Source organism: Anguilla rostrata, chromosome 7 (assembly GCF_018555375.3).
Source record: "Anguilla rostrata isolate EN2019 chromosome 7, ASM1855537v3, whole genome shotgun sequence".
Lineage (NCBI taxonomy): Eukaryota > Metazoa > Chordata > Actinopteri > Anguilliformes > Anguillidae > Anguilla > Anguilla rostrata.
The window spans coordinates 13,876,060-13,897,526 of NC_057939.1; the positions used below are offsets into that span (position 1 = coordinate 13,876,060).

At 43.5% G+C, this 21,467-nt stretch overlaps 2 protein-coding genes across 9 annotated transcripts in view; one reads left to right on the forward strand and one right to left on the reverse strand.

Annotated features, from left to right (window-relative positions):
• tulp3 (TUB like protein 3) overlaps positions 1-13,831 on the reverse strand; it is a 34,168-nt gene extending 20,337 nt beyond the window's left edge. Inside the window, exon 1 of one of the 5 annotated variants that reach the window (XM_064342964.1) lies at positions 13,685-13,831. In XM_064342964.1, coding sequence (XP_064199034.1) covers positions 13,685-13,704 — 20 coding nt within the window. In that variant the 5' untranslated portion in view covers positions 13,705-13,831. Of the gene's footprint in view, positions 1-1,247; positions 1,728-12,938; positions 13,584-13,684 lie in introns of those variants that run through there. The other 4 variants (XM_064342967.1, XM_064342963.1, XM_064342966.1 and 1 more) reach the window with 4 other exon arrangements.
• Positions 13,832-16,039: 2,208 nt separating this feature from the next.
• LOC135259077 (forkhead box protein M1-like) lies at positions 16,040-21,294 on the forward strand. 4 transcript variants are annotated; one of them, XM_064342971.1, is made up of 9 exons: positions 16,040-16,083; positions 17,089-17,599; positions 17,758-17,906; positions 18,336-18,530; positions 18,705-18,833; positions 19,091-19,150; positions 19,441-19,495; positions 19,614-19,795; positions 19,964-21,294. In XM_064342971.1, the coding sequence occupies exons 2-9, from the start codon at positions 17,125-17,127 to the stop codon at positions 20,708-20,710; spliced, it is 1,992 nt and encodes a 663-aa protein (XP_064199041.1). In that variant the 5' UTR covers positions 16,040-16,083; positions 17,089-17,124; the 3' UTR covers positions 20,711-21,294. The 4 variants fall into 4 exon arrangements, with proteins under 4 accessions (XP_064199041.1, XP_064199039.1, XP_064199038.1 ...); XM_064342969.1 differs by having other exon boundaries at positions 16,045-16,885; XM_064342968.1 differs by having other exon boundaries at positions 16,045-16,227.
• The last annotated feature ends 173 nt before the right edge of the window (positions 21,295-21,467 follow it).

A 21,467-nucleotide genomic window follows, 5' to 3' on the forward strand; every position in this document is an offset into this window, starting at 1 on the left:
TTCAGCAGTTCAAAGACTACAGGCTTGCCTGGGTCTCCCAGAAAGCTCCCCAACTGCAAATAAAACACCTGCCAAATGTCACCCATTTAATGAAAACCCACATTGAACCCGATCAATTCTTTGTTGAAACCATGGAGAGCAAGCTATTAACAAATGTAAAAAGAATGTGGTTAATTGACACCGCATCGAAACAGAGTGAGTCACACGTCCAACGCCGCAGATCAAAACAAACACAATCTCATTTTCATCCCTGCCAGTTATTATCCGAATGAGAAAAAGATCATTAGAGTTCAAATCCCCTGGGGACGGCAAACGGTTTCAGCAAGAGCTAAACACTGCAGATGGCAGGAGAGTGCACCGTAGGAAATTTCGGAAGAGGATCATTTAAAATATGCTGGTAACATCACAGAGATTAGGAAGCTTATGTTCCCTAGAGAAGTTAGCAGCGGCAGGCAAAGGAAATGAGGTGAAAAGTTATGTTGAGAATGATAAATTCTCTAAGTACCGAACGCAGGACAGAGTGAAACCAGACCAGTAAAAGCCAAGCAGAGCCAAAACGTACAAAATGCAGCAGAAGCCAAATTGCACATAACAGCAAAGCCGTTTGTTCACTTCCTCTGACCATCTATATTTAAGCAATATGCCCTAAAATAGGCCAGGTGTCTGAAATAAAACTCCAGGGGGGATGAATTATATTCACATTTATTAACACAGCCAAGCACAAAACTCTGAAGCCCATTGTCTGCAGAGCCAGGAAGATCAATCTTATTTAGAGCAGCCCGTAGCCGACAGCCATTCAGAGAAAGCAAATGCATTTCAATTAATCACAATCTAGAGCAAAGACAAGTCTGGTGCTTTCTGTGTCCGCAAATGACTTAATAGCCGACCCAGCAAAGGGCTCCCCAGTTACTGTATGCGAGCCTAGAGTGAGCCACACGCTAACAAGGGCCGCTGCACTGTGCGGAGTCCCAGCCTGCCCTGGTCCCACCTCCAGACCCGTAGCACTGTGACCCGAGGGCCTGAACAAACACCACCACACAATGAAGCGAAGAAGAGGAAGAGAAAGACAGAGGAAGAAACAGACGAGGTCGGGCACAGACGGGGCAGCAGAGAGGTGGGAAAGCGCTCGGGGAGCGGACCAAAGCAGAAGGGCGGGCAGGAAACGTCGCTGCAGCGATAGCGGACCCCGCAGACGCGACGGCGCAGGAAGCGGCAGCGCCGCCCGGAGCGGGCCCGCGGCGGCCTACCTGTAGGACCAGCGGCTGTAGGCGGGCGGGGCGCCGGTCTTTACGGTGTCCATGGCGCGGGTGGACGGGAGCTCGGCGGAGAGGCTCTTTTGAGGCGGGAGCTCTGCGGCTGCCGGGAGGGAGCCGGGCGGAACCCCCCGGGGACTACGGGCCGGCGCCCACAACGGCGAGGTGTAGCGTGCACCGTCTCCACGGCGACGTTCGCCACACGCACAAATTTAGCACGCGGCGCAGAACATACAGACATGCAGATTCACGCTCTGCTTTCACACACACAGCCTAACACTAGACAACACGCCGCACGCCGCACGCACACAGCACCAGCCTGAGAACTTCCCTTTGCGAGCCATTTCCTTCTCTCTTGCTCACCTCTCCCCTCTCTCTTGCTCACTCTCACCATTTCCTTCTCTTTTCTTATATTCACTGAATGAGTTCTCTTCAACAGTTTATCTGCTGAGCAATCACTACTATTAATGTTCTCATTAACTTTATTTTACTTCTAGGTCTATACACCGCAACTTGCTAAAAGCAACATCACACACAACTTGTAAGTTCTTAGTCATAAAGCCATTTTTCTTGCTCTCTCTCTCTCATGGTTCTCACCCACAGACAGAGATCCACATTCAGTTCAAGAGCAAACAAGAGGCCCTGCGGGACGCATTTCAGCTAGTGCCTGACAGCCCCAAAGGGGACTGGCACCTCCAAAACATCCATTTGTTTTAGCACTCCAAAAAATGTGCTAATTTCACCGAGCCACCTGATGGACCTGAACCAATCATAGCGTTTCGCTATGGAGTGCAAGTTGCCTGATTGGTTCATACAGGTCTGAGAGGAACAGCGCATGGTAACCGTACTGCAGTATGAATGGAGCCTTCCACTGCCATTGCCACTGGCAGTGCGTGACGACAAGCATGGCCTCAGACTTGCTGACATCAGAGACGGCCTTTACTGAAATCAAACCACAGGAGGGCCCTTGAGAAGAACAAGCCCACGCATAGAGCCAAAACACCGGTAGCACATGGGCCGCTCCTCACTGTTCCTCACTGAGAATGAAACGCAGCCTGCCGTGCCCTCCACACCAGTGGGTTTAAAGAGTCACATTCGACTGCAGTCAACGGGGGCCTTCTGCACCCAGACATGCACGACTCCCCTTCTCACTTCCCATTTCTACCATACCGGAGTAGGAAACTGCTCATCTTAGCAGACCAAACCCACAGACCCACCGCGATTCTGGCACAGAAGCACAATGCGGAAATCATAGCTGTGGAGAATGGACTGTAACAGGAAACACCCCTCAGGGTGGAAGGGGGGGGGGGGGGTCCACCATTACAGATATCCTAGAGTCAGGAATCACACCCACTGTATTCCAGCAGGGATTCAAGTGGAAAGGTTTCAGTTGGCCACGCTGAGAGTGGGTCAGTCTACTGAGAATCTTAATGACAGCAGCAGCACCACAATGCCTTCGGCCCAGAGAGGCATTGCTTAGCTCACAGAACGCCCTTCCAGGGTCCCTGCCAACCTCTGCCTCAGGGCCAGGGTTGTATTAACTGCAGTCCACCACACACAACTCCACACTGTATTTTGTTAGGATTGTGCACATTTCACGTGTGTTATAAAGCCAGGCTGCTGCAACAAAGACACATTTACAATTTCGCAGCCAGCTGTCCGGGCACCAGTAGTGCCGCCATACTCCCTGAACAGGAATGCTCCGTGTGGAGTGCAAAGGAAAATTCAGCAGCACCTTGTCCTCCAGCTATTTTCTGCACCTCCATCACTGTCAGGATCCATCACCCACATCTATAGCAGCAGAAGTGGAGGTCTTTTATGCCTCCCTGCCCACAGCCCAATTACAGGAAGCCTAAAAAAAAGATGGCTAAACGGGAGGCTAATGGGACCCTCTTCCCGTTGCCGAGAGACCGGGACTCCTGAGTGCTCCTGTGTGCGTCTGAGAGGAGGGAGCTTGGCAGGGTCTTCCCAGTCATAAGACAGCAGTCTGGGATACTCTCACCTGGGGGTAATTACACACTGTCAAAACAAACGAAGCCAGTACAAATAGCTCTATTGATAGCAGCGTGTCCCGGTAGATACCCCCTCATTAACACTGCGCACTAACCCTTTAATGGTGCTCAAGCACACACGCCCAAGCTGGCTTTACAAGAGGCAGAAAAGGACAAAAAAACTACATGATTTAATAATATATTCCCCCAATGTTTAAAGACAAGGAAAGGAGTACATTCACACACTCACACAGTGACATCACTTCTGGGACTGTATAAAAGTGGTTGAAATCCCTTCACAACAACACATGGAGACATCCATTATTTCACACTGAGCCATTTTTGGCCACACAGCTGAATATAAATAGGCAACGGCTCTGTTACCGGAGCAACCCTATGCAACATCTGCCGAAATGACGCGGCTGTTGCGCCACTGCTGACTAACAGGGAAACGATGACTTTGAGCAGGGCCAAAGCTCAGGTCAAGCAATGTCATCATCCTTGCTCTGTCTGTCTCTGTCCGTCTCCCTCTCTCCCTCCCTCTCTCTCCCTCTCTCTCCCTCTCTCCTTCCCTCTCTCCCTCCCTCCCTCCCTCCCTCCCCTCTCCTCCTTCTCCCTCCTCCCTCCTCCTTCCCCTCTCCCTCCTCCTCCTTCCCTCTCCCTCCCTCTCCTCCTCTCCTCCTCCCCCTCTCTCCCTCTCCTCCCCCCTCTCTCACACACACACACATCCACACTGCAGTCCACTCTCCCTCCTCCAACTCAGCCACTGCCCACTGCCCACTGGAATCCTTTGTGCCACTGGCTCTCCCCTCCGAGGAGACACTCTGGGTACATCTCTAGCACGTTCACGCTCACTCCACATGCACTTCAGTCCAGGATCTAAAGGCAGGCTGTTCAGATGCACATAAATCCTGCATCACTTGGCACAGGGAGCACCACACAGAACATAGCGTGACAGAGCACAGTGCCGTCAGAGGCTTATCTGTGATTGAACAATGCCTTTAGCAAAACTTCATATAACCTTGCAACCGAAACTTGATTTTAAAAAAAACAATCAAGATCTACACAGCAATGAATTTCTCCTGCAAATTTCCGCAGCTTCAGACATCCCATCACGCTACACCGCCTAACAGCTGAAGAGAGGAGGCCGAGCTTTAGCGCACAGATGACCAGGTAAATAAGGCCACCGCTAAAACGGCAGAAGCACTTCACATGCTGATCCAAGTGAAAGAACAGCTCTGGGAGCTCAGAACAAATATGTGGGCGTAGCATTTTCCTCCACGTGCATGCTGCACTAATGTTACTTTGTCTAAAGGTGGCTAATTAAACCATCTCGCCTGTGTGACAATCTGAAATGCCACAAACTCAATACTCAGCTCCGACTCGGCTTAAAAACCGTGCGTCAGAAAAAACCACGCTTCTGAAACAGGAATGATTACAACCCAAGCGGTGACACAAATGAATTCCCCTGAAATACAGCCTCATGAGCAAAATGGGGCAACACCAGAAGAAAGAAAAAAAAACCACTAAGAACAAATCAGGAGGGCGCGGATGCTAGCAGAGAACAGAGGATAATCATGGAGATTGAAGAAGAACTTGCTCAGGCCCAGAACACTTTAACTAGCATCTCTCAAAGGACAGGAGACATGCTCATTGTTCACTGCACTGAGATATGCTGGATACAAGCCTATAAGGCTGGGTTATACAACTGCAGTAGAACCACAGAGATGGAAACACTCCAGGGATGGCGGTCATTTAGAACTCCGAATGGTTCATATTCATAACTTGAATTCAAAACTCAATTTTAGAATAAGTGACGCAGCACCAATTTTAATTTGAATCCTTTATTGGAAGAGGACTCATTTCTTCACAGGCTCACATTCTGTAGTTGTAGCCTAGTTGTATGCCTTCTTAACATACATCTAGCTATGTGACTTTAATCAACCTATTTCTATTATAATACAATTGATACGCATTCGATTTCATACTTTCTTGCTCAAATAACTAAATCTGAAGGGGTGGGGGGGGCTCAGCTCCCTTGCCTGTGCTATCAAGTCCTGTTGAACCTATAGCTAGTCCTTTCAGATATGCTCTGTACAGAATTCACATAACCAGGATGAACGTGCAAAAAAACAGAAGGCGAACCAGACAAAACAAAAACAAAAAACAGAGCCAGCACTTTTGCTCTACCGTCTGTCTTGCTAAGTATGCTTCCCACACAATGCCTTAACTGATCTTAAAAATTTGCAACAAAAAAAAAAGATAAAATTGCACGGTATAAGGAAGTAGCTGCTCGAACACTCAGGCTATGCACATCCTGGTGGTTTGGGTTGCTGGTGTCTTTATGCCATGTTCATAAATATTTTCCAAAGTGAAATACTGTGCATAACAATTTCAACATGACAGCATGAGGAAGGCTACGTATGGTAGGAAGAGACCTTGTAAATAATTGGACCAATTAGCATTGTAATGTTAGTGATTTAACACAAAGGGTAAGTCAAATTCTTGGTTATGAATATTCATGACAAGAGGGGCTGTTGGGTAGTTCATCCAGTTAAGAATTGGCTCAAACGTCACCCAGGGATAGGAGGGTTTCAAGTACCCTATGGCGCATCGGTGATCGCTGTTGGTCTATCGGTCACCTGAAATTCCACGTTAACCTGCACACGAATGTCTTTCATGTGTCTTCCTCCAACCTGTGTGTGTGCAAGGTTGGGATGCATAGTACTGAGGTGTGATGCAAAGTAACTGCCGACATAGCATGTGCATGTCAGTGCTTTCCCAAATCAATAAAAACATGCTGATAAAAACATGATTGGGTATTCTAACCAGAGAGAATGGGAGTTAAAAAAACATTTATATTTATGTAAGACAGTCTGAGAGCTATGTAAAAAAAAAATATATATATATATATAGGCCTATATATATATATATATATTTTTAAAAACCGATCACTGTTCATTTCCGTGCCTAGCCTAGATAAAATGAATGAATGCAGATATCTTTGCAGTGAGTCATGACTATTCATGTAATGTAACTGAAAGAAAAGTTCTAGTTTCATGCAGTTCTTGGAAGAGAAAAGGCAGGACTCGGTTCAAATTCCACTTTGACTCAAACATTCCACCCTGAATTATTCCACAGAATATCCAAACTGCCAATGGCACAGAATGCACAGTCCAGACAGCCACGGTATACTCCCCGGTCATCCAACCAGCACAGCACACAGGATTCTCTTGGCCATTTCCCTGTACCTACTCCGCCATTTAGCAAAGGCCTAGAAATAGCCTTTTCTGGTGCATTTGTTTATAGTCTCCTTCCTAAGCTCACTCCGTGCAGACCTCGAAGCCCGCTCACTGTAATCCTAAGGTCGCGCCTCCCCGTCTCACTGCAGCTCTTCAAAGAGACACTGGCCTGTTTGAAGCTAGCATGCCTCGAAGCGCGAGTCGTCCTCACAGCCTTAAACAGGCAGCGCGGAGAGGCTCTCCGTGACTGCGAAAGGCAGGCAGACGTGAAAGCGAGAGAGGGAGGGAGAGAGGAAAAGAGCAGGACGAACAGAGGGAAAGAAAGCGGGAGTAAGTGAGAGAAAACAGGAAAGAGTAAGAGAAAGACCAGTAAGAGAAAGAGGAAGACTGAGAGGCTGGGAGAGGGAGACAGTAAAGAGAGAAAAGAGGATTAGGGAGTGAGAGAACAGGAGCAAGGGAAAAACAGAGGCAAAGGAAGGCAAGAGAAGTGGGACAACACAGAAGAAATAGATGAATGAACGTGAGACAGAGTGAAAGAGGAAGGAGGAACGAAATGGAGGGGAAACTTATAAATAGGCAAAGAGGTTGAAGAAGAAAGAGAAATGAGGTACGCAAATGAATAACCATCATTTCAAGCCACAAGATCTGCATGGACTTCAGTTGGTCCTCAGCCAAACGCATAGTGGAGTGGATCGTTTTTATCTCACTCAATGTACAGACAACATCTGGACAATCTTCAAAATGGCACACTGCAAACTGCCACACAGTCCTTCTGTGAAGAATCTGCAGCTGTTACAGTCCTTCTCTGACTGTATGCCAGCAAGCAAAGCCTTTGGGTGGGGGCCCAATGGGAGGGACAGCTGGGATCCCAGTGTGGGTGGGGGCTGAGGAGGGACGCTGGATCCCAGGTGGGGGGGCGATGGGGGGGGGGGGGTTCTAGGATCTCACCACTGCTCCTAAGGCTGTCCCTCCACATCCATTCACAATGCAGTATCAACAGCCCGCCCCACAGACGTGATCGGACTTTATCAGGGCAGTGGGCCTCCACCCAAATCCCACCGGCCTACACAAACTGTCCTGGTCCATGACAATACAGCGCAAGTCTCTATGTCGCAGGCGTCAAACTCAGGGTAGTCAGGCTTCCGGTGTGTTTCAGCACCAGCGATTCATGCAAGTTGCTGATTGGCTACAGACCACACACCTTGTTCTCAAGGCCTTAATTGGCTGCTTGCTTAAAGGAAGCCACAAATACTTGCAGACAATGCAGCTCTCCCATAACTGGAGTATGACTATACTGAACAGCAAACTTTCAGCTCTTTTTCACAGCATTGCATTCAATAATTTATCTGCACACACATTTATCTAGTGTGACATTTATACAGCTTTTTACACAAAATACGAACAGAGAGAGCAGTAGGTCTAGCGGTCAAACAAAATGCACGTTTCAGCGTTTTCAGAAATAAGAGGAAAGATGCCACAGAGCACTCTGCCATCCCCGCAGTGGTAGAACATCAAAGGTGACAATTTCAAATATTTCAGAGATTTAGAGTTTGAGCAGCTCAGCTGACAGACTGTAGAATGGAAAAGAAGCAGCCAGCTGACTGCACAGTCTGAAGGGTATGCATGGTAACCCCTGAACCCCTCCCAAACAATTCAGGAAGCTTCAGCAATACGACAGAACTACAGGCTTTCGTCGGCCATTCCAAATTTGTGAAAAATTAAAATCAAAATAATCATAAGTAGTCTTATAATCTAAAGTGTAACTGCTATTTACAATTAAAACATTATTTCTGGCAGTTCTTTACCATGATGGTACATAATAGACATGTGGACCTATTTATTAAAGCCAATCGTGCAGTATCTGCGTAGATTTAAATTATACTCTACTCTTTATACATGAGCACAAGCATAGCATACAGCTGAGATTAAGTGCTCAGAGACCCTAAGAGCCAAATAAATAGTCAATTATGGCAAAGAGCTCAGCTGGAGAAAACTCTAAAACATCTCCAGCTGAGCAAAATATAAATTCAGCTTGAGAAAACCTGAATATCAACACCAGGCGATGTATTAGTAGTGCAGCAGGACAGTGAGCATTTCAATCGTATTTACTGTAAAGAACTGGTATAGGCTTTTGACCAAAGACAACCTTTTTGATTATATAATTCTATTAATGCAAGTCAGTACGAGCAAGCCTTTATTGCATAAAACTAATATTTATATGGACAAGGCTCCAGCACTTTAATATGTAAGCAAGAAAACCCTGCTTTGCTGCCAAGCTGTGTGAATAGCAGAACACTGCTGAAAGATCTACTTTCATTCATGCATTAAGGCAGAAAAACTAACACAAGCAATGGATTGTGCGGTGCTGTTGGGTTCAGAACCATTGGGGTCACTGGCCGAGTAGGCTCTGTTCACTTGGACAGCCTTGTCAATTCTGCAAGATGATGAAGGCGATAGCAGCCCCAATCCATGAGTCGAAGAGCACAGAAATTCTTGGGACTATTGAGGAAAGTACTTTAGCTGAGTTGATCAAATGATCAAAGCTTGATGAATTCCATTTGAACAAGAAGAGCGTGGGTCAGGACAAAGTTAGCACCCCCATTGACCCACCCCTCACCGGACTGTACAAACAGGTTAAAAGGCAAGCTGATCCCTCTCCCGTTTTCAAAGTCCTCAGCCTCCTGCTGAATGCCCACCTCAAACCCACCCACCCACCCACAACTCTCTCTCTCACACACACACATATACACACACACACACACACACAGCACCATGGCAGCCTGCTGGCCAGGGGCTCCTTGCTCTGCACCTGTTCTCTCCACCTACTTCTAGGTCCCCATATGTTTCATCAAAAGACAGTTCCAGGAGTGTGAGTCCCCAGAGTGTATTTACTTCAGACAGGCTTCAAACAGGAAGCCTCACAGAATGCAAAGAGGGACATGCTCCAACACGACTACAGACATTAACAGCATGTTATTACAGGCAGGTATGAACAGTTTTTGTTTTTCCCTCCTACTGCACCTTGTAGTGACAGGTAATCTGAGCAAAGGGCTCTCTTTGTAATCGGCGTCTGTAGAAAGGTGAGCGAGCGCTTGTGTGAAGTCACATCTAATGACTGCAAACAAAAACACTACATTCAAAAGAATCGTGACGAATTCAGTTATTTCCAAGAAACACTATATTCCACTGCATTGTCATTTAAAAAGTATCGAAGGTCATTCCAAATAATAACACTATGGTTTTCTATAATGCATACATTACACATTATATTAATACAATATTTCCTCTAATAGTCCATGGAAGAGGCCTCCCCAATGATTCAAATGATTAATAAATGATGTCAGAGATTAAGCAGTAAATACCAGAGAGACACAGCATACCCAGGAAAGCCAGATATCAGCCACTATAAAAAATAAAGAAATTAACAACAGCAGCCCCAAGAAAAGAGGTGAAAGAAAAAGTTTGAATGCATTTTACAAGATAAAGTTTAAATATCTCAAACTTAAACAAATGTCAAAAGTACGGTAACACTAGAACATGCTCCCATGGTTCACTCAACTTTAAACAGCTCAGCGTTCCAACCCACTGTCAGGAGAGCCAGCCTTCCTTTCAGCCAGGAAAAAAAGGACTGCTCAGGAATTTTTCCTTTGCAGACATATTCTTTAAAAAATGGTCCCTGCAAGTTGAAAACATAAATATGTTTTATGTCTTCCAATCCACTAGGGATACAGAACAAGGAACCCCAAGGCCTCAGTCAAGTACCCAGGAAAAAAAAAACACGCTGGCGTGGACAATGTGGAGTGTTTCGCTTTCCCTCTTGGCTGTTGGTCTGCTTCCCGGCCTTTGAGGGGAGATGGTTATAGGAAGCATCCTTTTCACCTCCTGTCATTGTTCCATTTAATCAGGGGTCAGGTGGCTGTAGACTGAAGGGGGAACACACTGTAGGGACGTTGAGGAAAACACTACAGCATGCACGTACAGCTGGATTTAGGGTGTGGAGCATCTTCGGGGAATGCGTGCCTGGTGGAGAATGTGGGTATCAAATCTGCAGCCTTCAGGGTAGGAATTCAGAACTGCATTTCATTTAAAATGTAGCCTATGTCAAACTCCTAGTGATTCAGCAGCACAGACGGAGCACAGAAATTCTTCATGTTTCCCTCCTTTCAGAACAAATCAATAAAACCTCGGTTTCAGATCTCCATGCATAGATTGAAACTCAAAATAGGTTGCTCACATTAATTGTATCTATGCCTTTTTTTTTTTTTTTTTTTTAAGTCTTTGCATTAGCAACCTTTTGATCAGTCCTTGGAAGAAACGACCATCAAAAGACTATCGACTATACGACCAACGAGAGATTTTGTCTGCATTTCAAAGCCCCACTTTCTCCCGCCTCCAGATACGGCAGAACTACTACGCAGACAACTTCTGGACGTCGAACGTAACTTCAAACAGCTCCCTGAAGCCACAACAGGATGCATTTGCAAACTTTTAATTCCAAAATAAAAGCAAGTTCTTGTTGCCCTGCTTAAGAGATTAGAACTCTGACTACAGCTGACAACTGACCTTACTTTTACGGAATGTATACATTCTGAGAGTTTCCACTTGATGCTACTTACAAACTGTAAAATTGTAGATTATCTGTTGTTAAACAACTGCTACAGTCAATGGGAAAAAAATTATATTCATGAATATAATGAATTGATGCTTTATATTACTTTTTAAATTAAGTACTAATAATTAAATATTCTTTATATACTGCTTCAAGGGCAGAAGCAAACAGGCACAAGCTGTGGAATTTATTATTTTAAAAACATATACAAATGCTTTATTGAAAACTATGGAATAAAAGAGAAGTAAATTGATAAATGATGTATGTTGAAAAACACTGCCAGACTAAGTAAAGAAGAAAATGTAATGTAATTCCCATAATGCACTCATGAACTGTGAGGAATTTAAAAATCCTATTTAAAAACACTGACACTAAATGAATAAGGGTGTGATGAATCCGATTCTCCAAAAGCCCTGAATCGAGTGAGTATCACATTACTGTTGTCATACTAATTGTTGCCGGGGTATAATTACTACATGGATTCTGACTCACTAAAGGTTGGGTGAAATGGGTTCAGAGTGTCTACTGTAAGAATTTCTTTGGAGAGAGGCAGCAAGGGTTATGTTTCAGAACGTGACACCCTTTTCAACCCTCACAAGTGTGCAACTCTGTCTATTGAAGGGGGAAAAGATGTGGTAGAAATTGGTCACGCAAAAGCAGTGTGTGGCCTATCCATCCCGTGTTCGCGGCCGAAACGAGTATAGGCTATACTGTGTGAACAACATGGCTTCACGCTGTCAATGCTTACCCTCCGAGGGACTTCTTCTGTCAATGTTTGTCAATGGAGATTGCATGCCGGTATTCTTGATTTTATGAAGCTGTTAGCAATGGGTGTGGCTGAAATAGCCAAAACCACTAAGTAGAAAGGGTGTCCGCATATTTTCGGAAATGTAGTGTAATTTAATCCTATAAAGACTTTAAAGATATGATGTCCACTTATCACAGAAAGTGTGGATGCATATTCGGTTGGGGAGGTAACAAGGTATGCTGTGAACAGTCAATTTTGAATTTTAACCATTTGTAAAACTGTAAAATCTCAATGATTTTTATTTATATTGATACTCAAAATCCATTTAGATAGAAGGTGCTGTTTTGGGTTCCGTTTCTAACACAGTCAAATAGAGTTTACATGCTGTGCATTGACATGGCAATAGTTCTGTCGACTACATGTGGCCACCTAATCATTCCCTAAATATTATTACTCTATACATTCTACATTGGCCTTCACTGTAAAAGAGATTTTCCTTCTTAGTTCACGGGGCTGGTTAAATGAAGTGGAAAATGTTTGATATCGCACCCTTCATATCCTTGTTGAAACCATGCAATTCACAACGAAGTTTTTCACATTCGTTGAGGGCGAGTCACAGATGGAGCCCGTAACGTATTGCTGCTAATGCACGGTAGTTAGTCTACCTAGCTGGTTTACCAATTTCTCCCCGCAGGCTAGAATCGTCATCAAAAATATCACTACAGGAATTGCATTCCCGACTAGCATAGTCTGGTTTAGGAAATAATCGCACTGAGAAACATACAAATGTATGGCACATTAACAATGTTCAATAATACCAGCTGCCTGGGCATAGCCCAGCTAGCTAGCTAACGCAGTTGCTAACTAGTATAAGCTAGATCTAACGTTAACTTGCTAGCAAAATTAACGGTTTTCTAAACAGCTCTGGTACTGCAACCTATCACTGGCTATATTACGTACTAGTCAGAATTCACTTACTAGATTAGTAGCATGCATATGTGTTCCGTTTTATACCACCATTAACAGTATCTAAGTTCTTCTGTGACTTTTATTCAGTTAAAATTAAAATATCTTGGAATTGATTCGGCAACTTACCTAGCCACTTAGTAATATGAATAGGAAAGCTACCATGAACCGTGGGCTGGCTAAAATAATTCGCTTGCGCCAACTACCCAGGTAGCAAGGTAATCAAGAAACAAAAGACTCGATAACATGCTAACGTTAGCGTCCAATCAAGTGATTATTTGCTCGTACCTAATAGTACAAATTAGTGCGCTATAGCCACTTTTATTATTCTCAGAAAACTATTTAACCAGTTACAGAATGCTAACCATGTCGCAAATTACACCCAACAATCCAATTAGATAGCAACTTTCTCAAAAATTAGCTAGTGAAGCTAGCTAGCTCGTTGCATGTAATCTCGTTAGCGCTGACCTGCAAACCATTATTGGCTAAATCGGGTTCAATCGGAATTACAGATAACGTAATTTAGCGCGTGCGAATTGTTCTGGTTGATATTTCTGCTAAAGCTGAACAACAGCTTTCTGGAAAAACTCTAACCGTTAAGTAGTGCAATAGGTTATTTTAATTCGTGGTTACAGTGCAGAAACCACAAGTAGTTCTAGTCAAGTGGTTTCTGGAAAACGTTAGCGCGGTAGCATACTTTATATTGCAAATTAGGCAGCTTTCTAGTCAAATGAGTAACAATAGCTTCTCAGAACTGAAGTTAAGCGATACGTGTCTTTCAGAAATGTGTTTTTAATCGTTTCTCTTTCATTAATTTAGGAAACCACATGGGGAAAACGCCTAGAGACAACTGTGTAGCTAGGCAGCTTGCTTACCTGATGCTGTAGTAACTCATGTTTATCCGTGGTTGCTATGGATCCCCCAGCTGATGGCCTCCCTGTGTCGGCGATTCTCTTTTACTCCAAGGGAAAAGAGTTCTATTGCCCTGCTAACCACACGAAGTTGTAACGGGCTTTGTCATTGGGTAACAGTTTTTGTAATGTCATTGTGATTGGCCATGACACAAGTGTGGCACGCATGTGCGTTGCATGTCATAAACTCTGCGGGGCTGTGCGAATGTCACCATATATTATGCCGCCCCACCAATATACTCAGTTGAACAGACTTCAATTTAACCCTCTTTTTAAATTGACATAATATAAACATAAAAAACTATTGAGTCAAGTCACATTGACAATAAAATATAAGTACCAGATGACATAGAAATAAAACATAGTAATGTAAAACAAAATATTTTTATTTTACATTTTATTCTCATGAGTATTTAATCAATAGATTAAAGGAAACATAACTTCTCTTTTCCGAGTAATGATTGTCTTTTTATACTAAGTGCATAACTCAACATTATACTTCTGTCATGCAGTAACAAAATGGTCTGGCTAAACATGAAAAGATCTTTAAAATATATATATATCCTATTTAAGAGACTGAAGTTGCCATTTCCAAGCCATCTCATATTTAAATATATATTCAAAATTTGAATACTTTAAAGGTAACGTGAGCTTGTACCAAGATTTCAAAGTGCAGACACAAAAATAAACATTAAACAGAATGCCAGTCTTCCACACGTTTTGAAGATGGAACAAAGTACTACACACTTATAAACTATAATTATGTGTAAAACATACACAATGTAGGCTAATTTGGCAGCATTCAGACTCTGTGCATGTACCGAGAAGCAATAAATACACAGTATCTTTAAATAATGCTTATATTTGTAATGCCATGTTGGACTAATGTCAATGTTGAACTGCCGTTCTTCCGTTTTGGTTCCTGTACACCAGAGGTGTCCAATCTTATCCGAAAAGGGCCAGTGTGGGTGTAGGTTTTTGTCTTAGCCCAGCACAATGACACCTGATTCAACTAATTAACTATTAATGGTCTTCAATCAAGACCTTGATAAGTAGAATTATGTGTGTTAGTGTTGGGCTATAACAAAAGCCTGCACCCATACTGGGTGACACCCCTGCTTTACACCGTGCTGGCAATACAATTGTGCCTCTGCGCCACCTAGTGTTCTTACGGAGAATTACATTATTGTTTCAGAAACAAGCCAAGTTCAGATACAGTAGTTCAAACCGTGTACTCAAACTGACCCTAAATATTTAAAACATTTGCGTAACCAGCAAGCTACATGACTACATAACGTTAAACGACGTTTAGAAGGCGCTAGTTTAGTTTTATCATCAATAGTTTTGTTTATGGTATAAGGTTATGTATATAACCATAGCGTCGCTACTACGTTAAAGAATTATTTATTTATTTATTTAAATTATTGTATGGATGGTGGCCAACAACGTTGTGCGTTTACCGCCACCCCACTGATCTGGAGAACCGGGACTGACAATCTATAATATCTTTCATATAATACTTATAATTCTATCAAGCCTGTTGGTTTTAAATATTTTAACGAACCTTAACTGAATACATTTAGCTCTTGTACGTGCAGTTTTAAAATTACATTTACATAAAATTATGCAGCCACTTCATGCAGATAAACTCGCTCTCTGTCGCTCTGGCTTATTTAACGCGGCTATATAATAGCTTACGTACATAGATTACTGTTTCGGTATTGCTGTCTTGCTAGAAAGTTTTGCCAAGAGCTATCTGCATTTACTATAAACCACACGTATTCATATTTTAATCTGTATTACAAAAATATACTATTTGGATTTATTATATGATTGTTTCTCGAATCTCTTACCACAAAGCATCCAAACAGTACAATTTTGGATATGTGCCATATACATACATGTCATTTTTCAAACAAGAGACCTCTTTTTTTCTGTTTTTATTAAGGAATCATAACAGTATTTTAAGTCCATTTTGTTTTTCTCCAGTTCAAAACTGTAAAAACTAGCTATAAATGTATGTACTCTTTTAAGTCTTTCTGTGATTATTTTTTCCTCCTTTTATTTTATTACTTTTAATATCAACCTCCTGCGTTGTCTGTATTGCTTAGGATCTCGTGAACTGATCTGTACATAATTTTCTTGCAAAAAAACAAACGTAGATGACTTATATATGAGCGTTCTGTGTACAGCCATGTACCATCAGTTAAATATACACGCGCCAACAAGGGCGCATCCCTGAAACTTAGCCCTTTGATTGGATTGGTTGGAGTAGCCTACAAAATACGGTATTGTGATTGGTTACAGCCATCGCTATTAGGAAAAGGAGTCTGGGAACAAAGTACTTGTGACTGCTTACAGTGGTGCGCGCTAAAATTCAAATCACCATAAAATCAGAAGACAGCAGGGAGTGGACGTATTTTTTCTTAATATTGGAACTGATAGTTAAGACGCCTTGTAAGGAAGAAAATAATTAACGATTAAAAGGCTATACTCTTACTATGAAGGTTTGATGCTTTATCAAAGTGTCCTTTATTGTGTTGCAAGCTAGCATTGCATTCTAACAGTGCATGGCCTGTCATGAAGTGACAATGTGCTAGTGGTAACGTTATAAGTTGTTTAGCTAACTAGCTAAATAAGGGGAACTCATTAATTCATGCAAGGTAGTGTACAGTACTATAGGCATATTAAATGACGGAAACATGCCAAAATCAGGCGACGCGATACTTGCCGAGAGATATTCGCTAGCTAGCAGAAGCTAACTTAGCTACACTACGTTAGCCAAGTTACTTAGCTAATCTACCAAATTGTGTTAGCTACCACTCATTAAAATCAGTTTAACGGCATCCCATTCTAGAAGACATATGTATAGATACGTCACATCAACGGCTAATACTGTATTTTAAAATTCGAGTTTAAATTATTCTGGAAAATAGACTAGCTCGTTAGTTAACTAAACAACGTTATTTCAGTTGCGGTAACTTCATTTCCGGTTAATTATCTGTAACTTCCCGGGTTTCATACTTATTTATGTAATTTAGGTGGTGTTGTGCCAAGCGTAGAGAAACTGCATTGCTTTAATTTTGCAACCATTGATTTCCAATTCGGCGATCGTTAGCTAGCTAACTGAATTGAGAGTTGCTTGCTGTCATCGCATCAAGACAGGTATGCTAGCTAGGTTAACAATGGAGTTACAATGACCAGACATATAAACAGAACGTAATTTGCTCTCTGCTTCTTTGGCGAATGTTTTTAGTTATTGGCAAAATTAAATTCACATGCGCATATGAGAACTTGATTCAGATGTTTATAGAGAGGGAGATATGCCTTTCACCGTATGTTCAGTGTTCTATGTGCCGGTCTTTTAGCCAGCTGAGAAGGCCAGTGATTGACATCTAAGCAGGATGAAAGAGAGCCCCAGAAGGCCTTTAATCCTCAAGAGGAGGAAGCTCCCCTTTCCAAAAACCGAACCGGAGGTCTCCCATGATGAGCCAGATGGACTACAAAACAAAGAAACTTCAGCACTCTCAGGCACCCGGTGCTTCCCTAACAATATCCGCATCATTGACCACCCAACATTACCTGACACACAAGTTGTGGTTATACCCAAGACTGCAGATCTCCAGAGTGTCCTTGGTGCCCTCACTGCAAAAGGCAAGGAATGTGGGCCCCTGGGACCCAATAAGTTCATCTTGCTGAGTGGCGGAAGTGGATGTTTGGAGGATTGGCCGGAGTCGCTCTGCGTGCCCACCCTAGGAGACGGGGATAGTTCAGTTGGAAACCCTATTGCTGTCAACACAAAGCCAGGGGGAGGAATTCTTCTTAGAGATGGAATCGAATGCATCATGGATGCCAACCCTCCAATCCCATTGAAACATTGTGAGTCTTGTTTTCTGGATTTTTTTCCCTCTTGAAAAATACAAGGTCACTATATGTTTCTTAAGAAACTGGAACAAAATTTTAAAAGTCATTCTATAGAAATTAGAAGTCCAACACCCAAATAGGCAAATAACATAATTCTGTTTCTCATTTATCAGTGAACAAGGAGCTTGACTGCAACCCACTGGATGACAGTCTGACCAATATCCAATGGTTGGGGGGGATGAGTACAGATGGACTAGCACCTAACCCTGGGAAGAAAGACCATAACAAGGAGAATCAGGAGTCCTGCCCACAGCTTCACCAGGTCAGCACACTGATTGATTGCACCCCCCCCCCCCCAGTTGTGTACTACTCAGGAGGGTAGTACACAACTGGTGTTTCAGGATTATATTCTCACTTTATTGTTATTCTCTGGAGAATAGTGAATATTGGTAAATGTGATCTGTTCTGCTTTGTGTAATTTTGAAGGAAGCTACTTATTTTGCCTAAAGGTGAAATATATCTTCAAAATTATCAGTAGCTGTCAGTGGGAAATGGCAGAAGTATGAGATTATTTGTGCCAGTTATGCGCAATAAGAACCATGCAGTAATGTCAGGTCTTGAACAATAGCGAGTTGGGATTGATTGGATAGACGCTTCTTTTTTAAAGCTCCACATTGAGTATGGGCCGATATATGTATTTTTTGTGTATTAAGCAGAAATTTGACTTTGAACTCTGTACCTTTTCGTTCAGCCACCCAGAGGCTGTGACGAGGGACTGTGTGGCATTAAGGACCCTCAGTCGGAGAGACCCCCTTACTCTTACATGGCTATGATCCAGTTTGCCATCAATAGCAAGAAGAACAGGAGGATGACCCTGAAGGAAATCTATACTTGGATCGAGGACCACTTCACATACTTCAGAAATGTGGCCAAGCCAGGCTGGAAGGTAAACATACCCTGAGTAGACTGGAGAAAACAGACTATAATAGCACGTAGCACACCTAACTACCTTACCAAAACAGCAGGTTACTTTTGTGAGAATATCTGAACTATCTTCTGAGAAAATCATTCTGTCCATAAGAGTTTGTTCCATAAGAGACTATTTTTACGGTACCCTTAGAATTCCATCCGACACAACCTCTCCCTGCATGATATGTTCATCCGGGAGACCTCACAGGATGGCAAGATATCCTACTGGACCATTCGTCCAGAGGCCAACCGCTGCCTGACTCTAGATCAGGTCTACAAGGTGGGTGCTTCTGCTGGAATCCAATCATGATGTGGATTTGTCTGTCAAGCTGTCAGACCTGTTCACTGCAAGCTTATCATAAAAACCATGTTTACCTCAAAAAGGATTTTGGGCTCCTAGGACATTATATAAAATACCAATCAAACCATACAAATATTTTAATTATTGTTCTTCATAATTATTATTACTGATATGTAGGTTTCATAATATAAAATAATTGTTCTCACTTTGCACTGTTTCTCCACCTCCTCCATTAGCCTGTGGTAGACCTGACTGCCTCCACTCCCCCACAGACTGTGCAGGTCTGTGAGCAACAAGTAAGGCTGCTCTTCAACCATCAATCAGTCTTCAGCACAGCCAGGGAGCCAGATCTTACGTTTCATCTGCATTTCCTTTATGGTTACTTTTGAAATGTTTCAAGAAGAAAGGAGAGACAGAGCAGTAGACTGCAGGCTTCATTGTCACCTTATTGCCGACTTCAGTAACTTTTCCATTCTATGCAAGTTTAGGTCAGGTTATCCAGTTATTGGAGGCTTCAAGAGCAGATGAACATTTCACCTCCTTAACTGAGTGAATGCATGTCTTTAACATAATTTATCTCCCACAGCCTCTGAAGCGTGTCATTCCGGAAGTCAGGAAAGCAATTCTTCCAAATACCACAGGTGAGTTTGGGAGATGGACGTTTGAGGATAAAAACGGGCAATACATTTCAGGCTTTCCCCCCCTTGGGTCTCAAATTATCGGCGTCCCTGACCCAATTTTTCTGCATCCCGATTTCAGAGAGAAAGATGAAACCTCTCTTGCCTCGCACCGACTCTTACCTGGTCCCCATCCAGCTTCCCCTCGCCCCCTCTCTCTTCCTGCCCTCTGCACAGCTCCCCCTGGCTGCACCACAGCCGAACTGTAGCTCTTCAACTGCTGGTGTCCAGGGAGGGGGTAAGAGGGTTCGAATAGCTCCTAAGGTAAAGACTGGCCTGTACTATTAACCACTCATGCCTGGGCTGTTTTTTTATTTTAAAAAACGCTAATTTTCAGATTTGAATATGACATAATTGTTTAGTTTTGTTCAGTTAAATATTACATGGCATTGTGGGAAATTAAGTTCCCTCTGTATACTGTGTGCCGAGCAGGTCCTACAGCGTGCCCCATTGCACAGTTCAGCGAAGAAGGAGGCGTTCGATGCTGCGCTGTCCCATGAGTTTGGGCCGGGCCACAGCAGGAAGGAGGTCGGTGGTTCCCGTCGAAAGCAGCGCCTGGCCACTCCCTCCAGCGAGGAGCCCGTGCTGCTCTACCCTGACAGCACCTTGTTCGACTCGGGCCTGGCCTCCGACCTCTCCGCATTCCAGGACACGCAGGACGCCGATGCAGAACCAAAGCCCGAGTCCGACAGCCCGTGCAGAGGGTACGCCTTCAAGACTCCCATCAAAAGCAGCCGCCCTGCTTCCTCCACCCCCAGCAAGCCCCCCGCCACACTGCCCGAGTCGTGGAGGCTTACACCCCTGGGGAAGGAGGGTCACAGCGTGCTGGACTTCAGCCCCATTCGCACGCCCCGTAACACCACCCTCACCCCTCAGCGACACAATCACACCCCCTTCAGTTTCAGCAGTACACCATTCAAGGACGTGCCTCTCTTCAGCTCCCCCCGCGAGCTCCTGACGTCCGCTCCCCACTCCCCTCCTGCCCGATCCTGCTCCCGCGAGCTGCAGGTAGGGGGCGCTGCTGCGGCCAACCGCTCGCTCACAGAAGGTCTCATCTTGGACACCATGAACGACAGCCTGAGCAAGATCCTGGTGGACATCAGTTTCTCAGGCCTGGATGACGAGGAGCTGGGCATGGCCAACATCAGCTGGTCTCAGCTCATACCAGAACTGAAGTGAGGCGTCGCCTAACTTATCACTGTGCTTTCAGTCCTAACTGGGACTCATTTTTATACTTCCTGTTCAATACCAAGCTGCTCAGATGTCTTATAAATATATTATATATATTATATGTGCCATTTTTCATTTTGTGCTTTGTCTCTAATCTTTCCATTGGATTGCCTGGATGTTCCTGTGTCACTAATTTGTCATGCCTGGGTCGCAGGCTGTTTTTTTATCTGTCCGTGTTTTTGTTTCATTTTATTATAGATCGTTTTGCAGGCTTTACTCTTGAAGAGAGTTCTAGACATGAGCGAGCATTTGCAAGTCTGTTTCTTTGTGATTGATGAATGTACATACCATCTGTCCACTTTAAATTTGCACATTGTGTATATTTGTATTGGTCTAGCTGTTTAAAATGAAATGGGATGCAACTATTTGTCTAATCTTCTTGTAAGACACTATTTTAGTATATTTAAATGGATGCTTATTCTAAGTGACAGATCTGCTATTTCTATTAACTATTGGGAGCAACTGAATTTTGCGTGATTACATAATATGTAAAAGCAGGAAATAAGGGAAAAATAAATTATAGATGAACAATGGTTATATTTTATCTTTGAAGTTTTTAAGAAATATAATTGATTAAATACTTGCACACACTGTATCTTGCTAAACAATATAAGAAGCTTAGTTAATCAGTGATATTCCTTGAAAGCTACTTCAACCAGTTCTACCCCCAGCTCTCCCAGTCCATCATATGACTGCTAACCTTTTT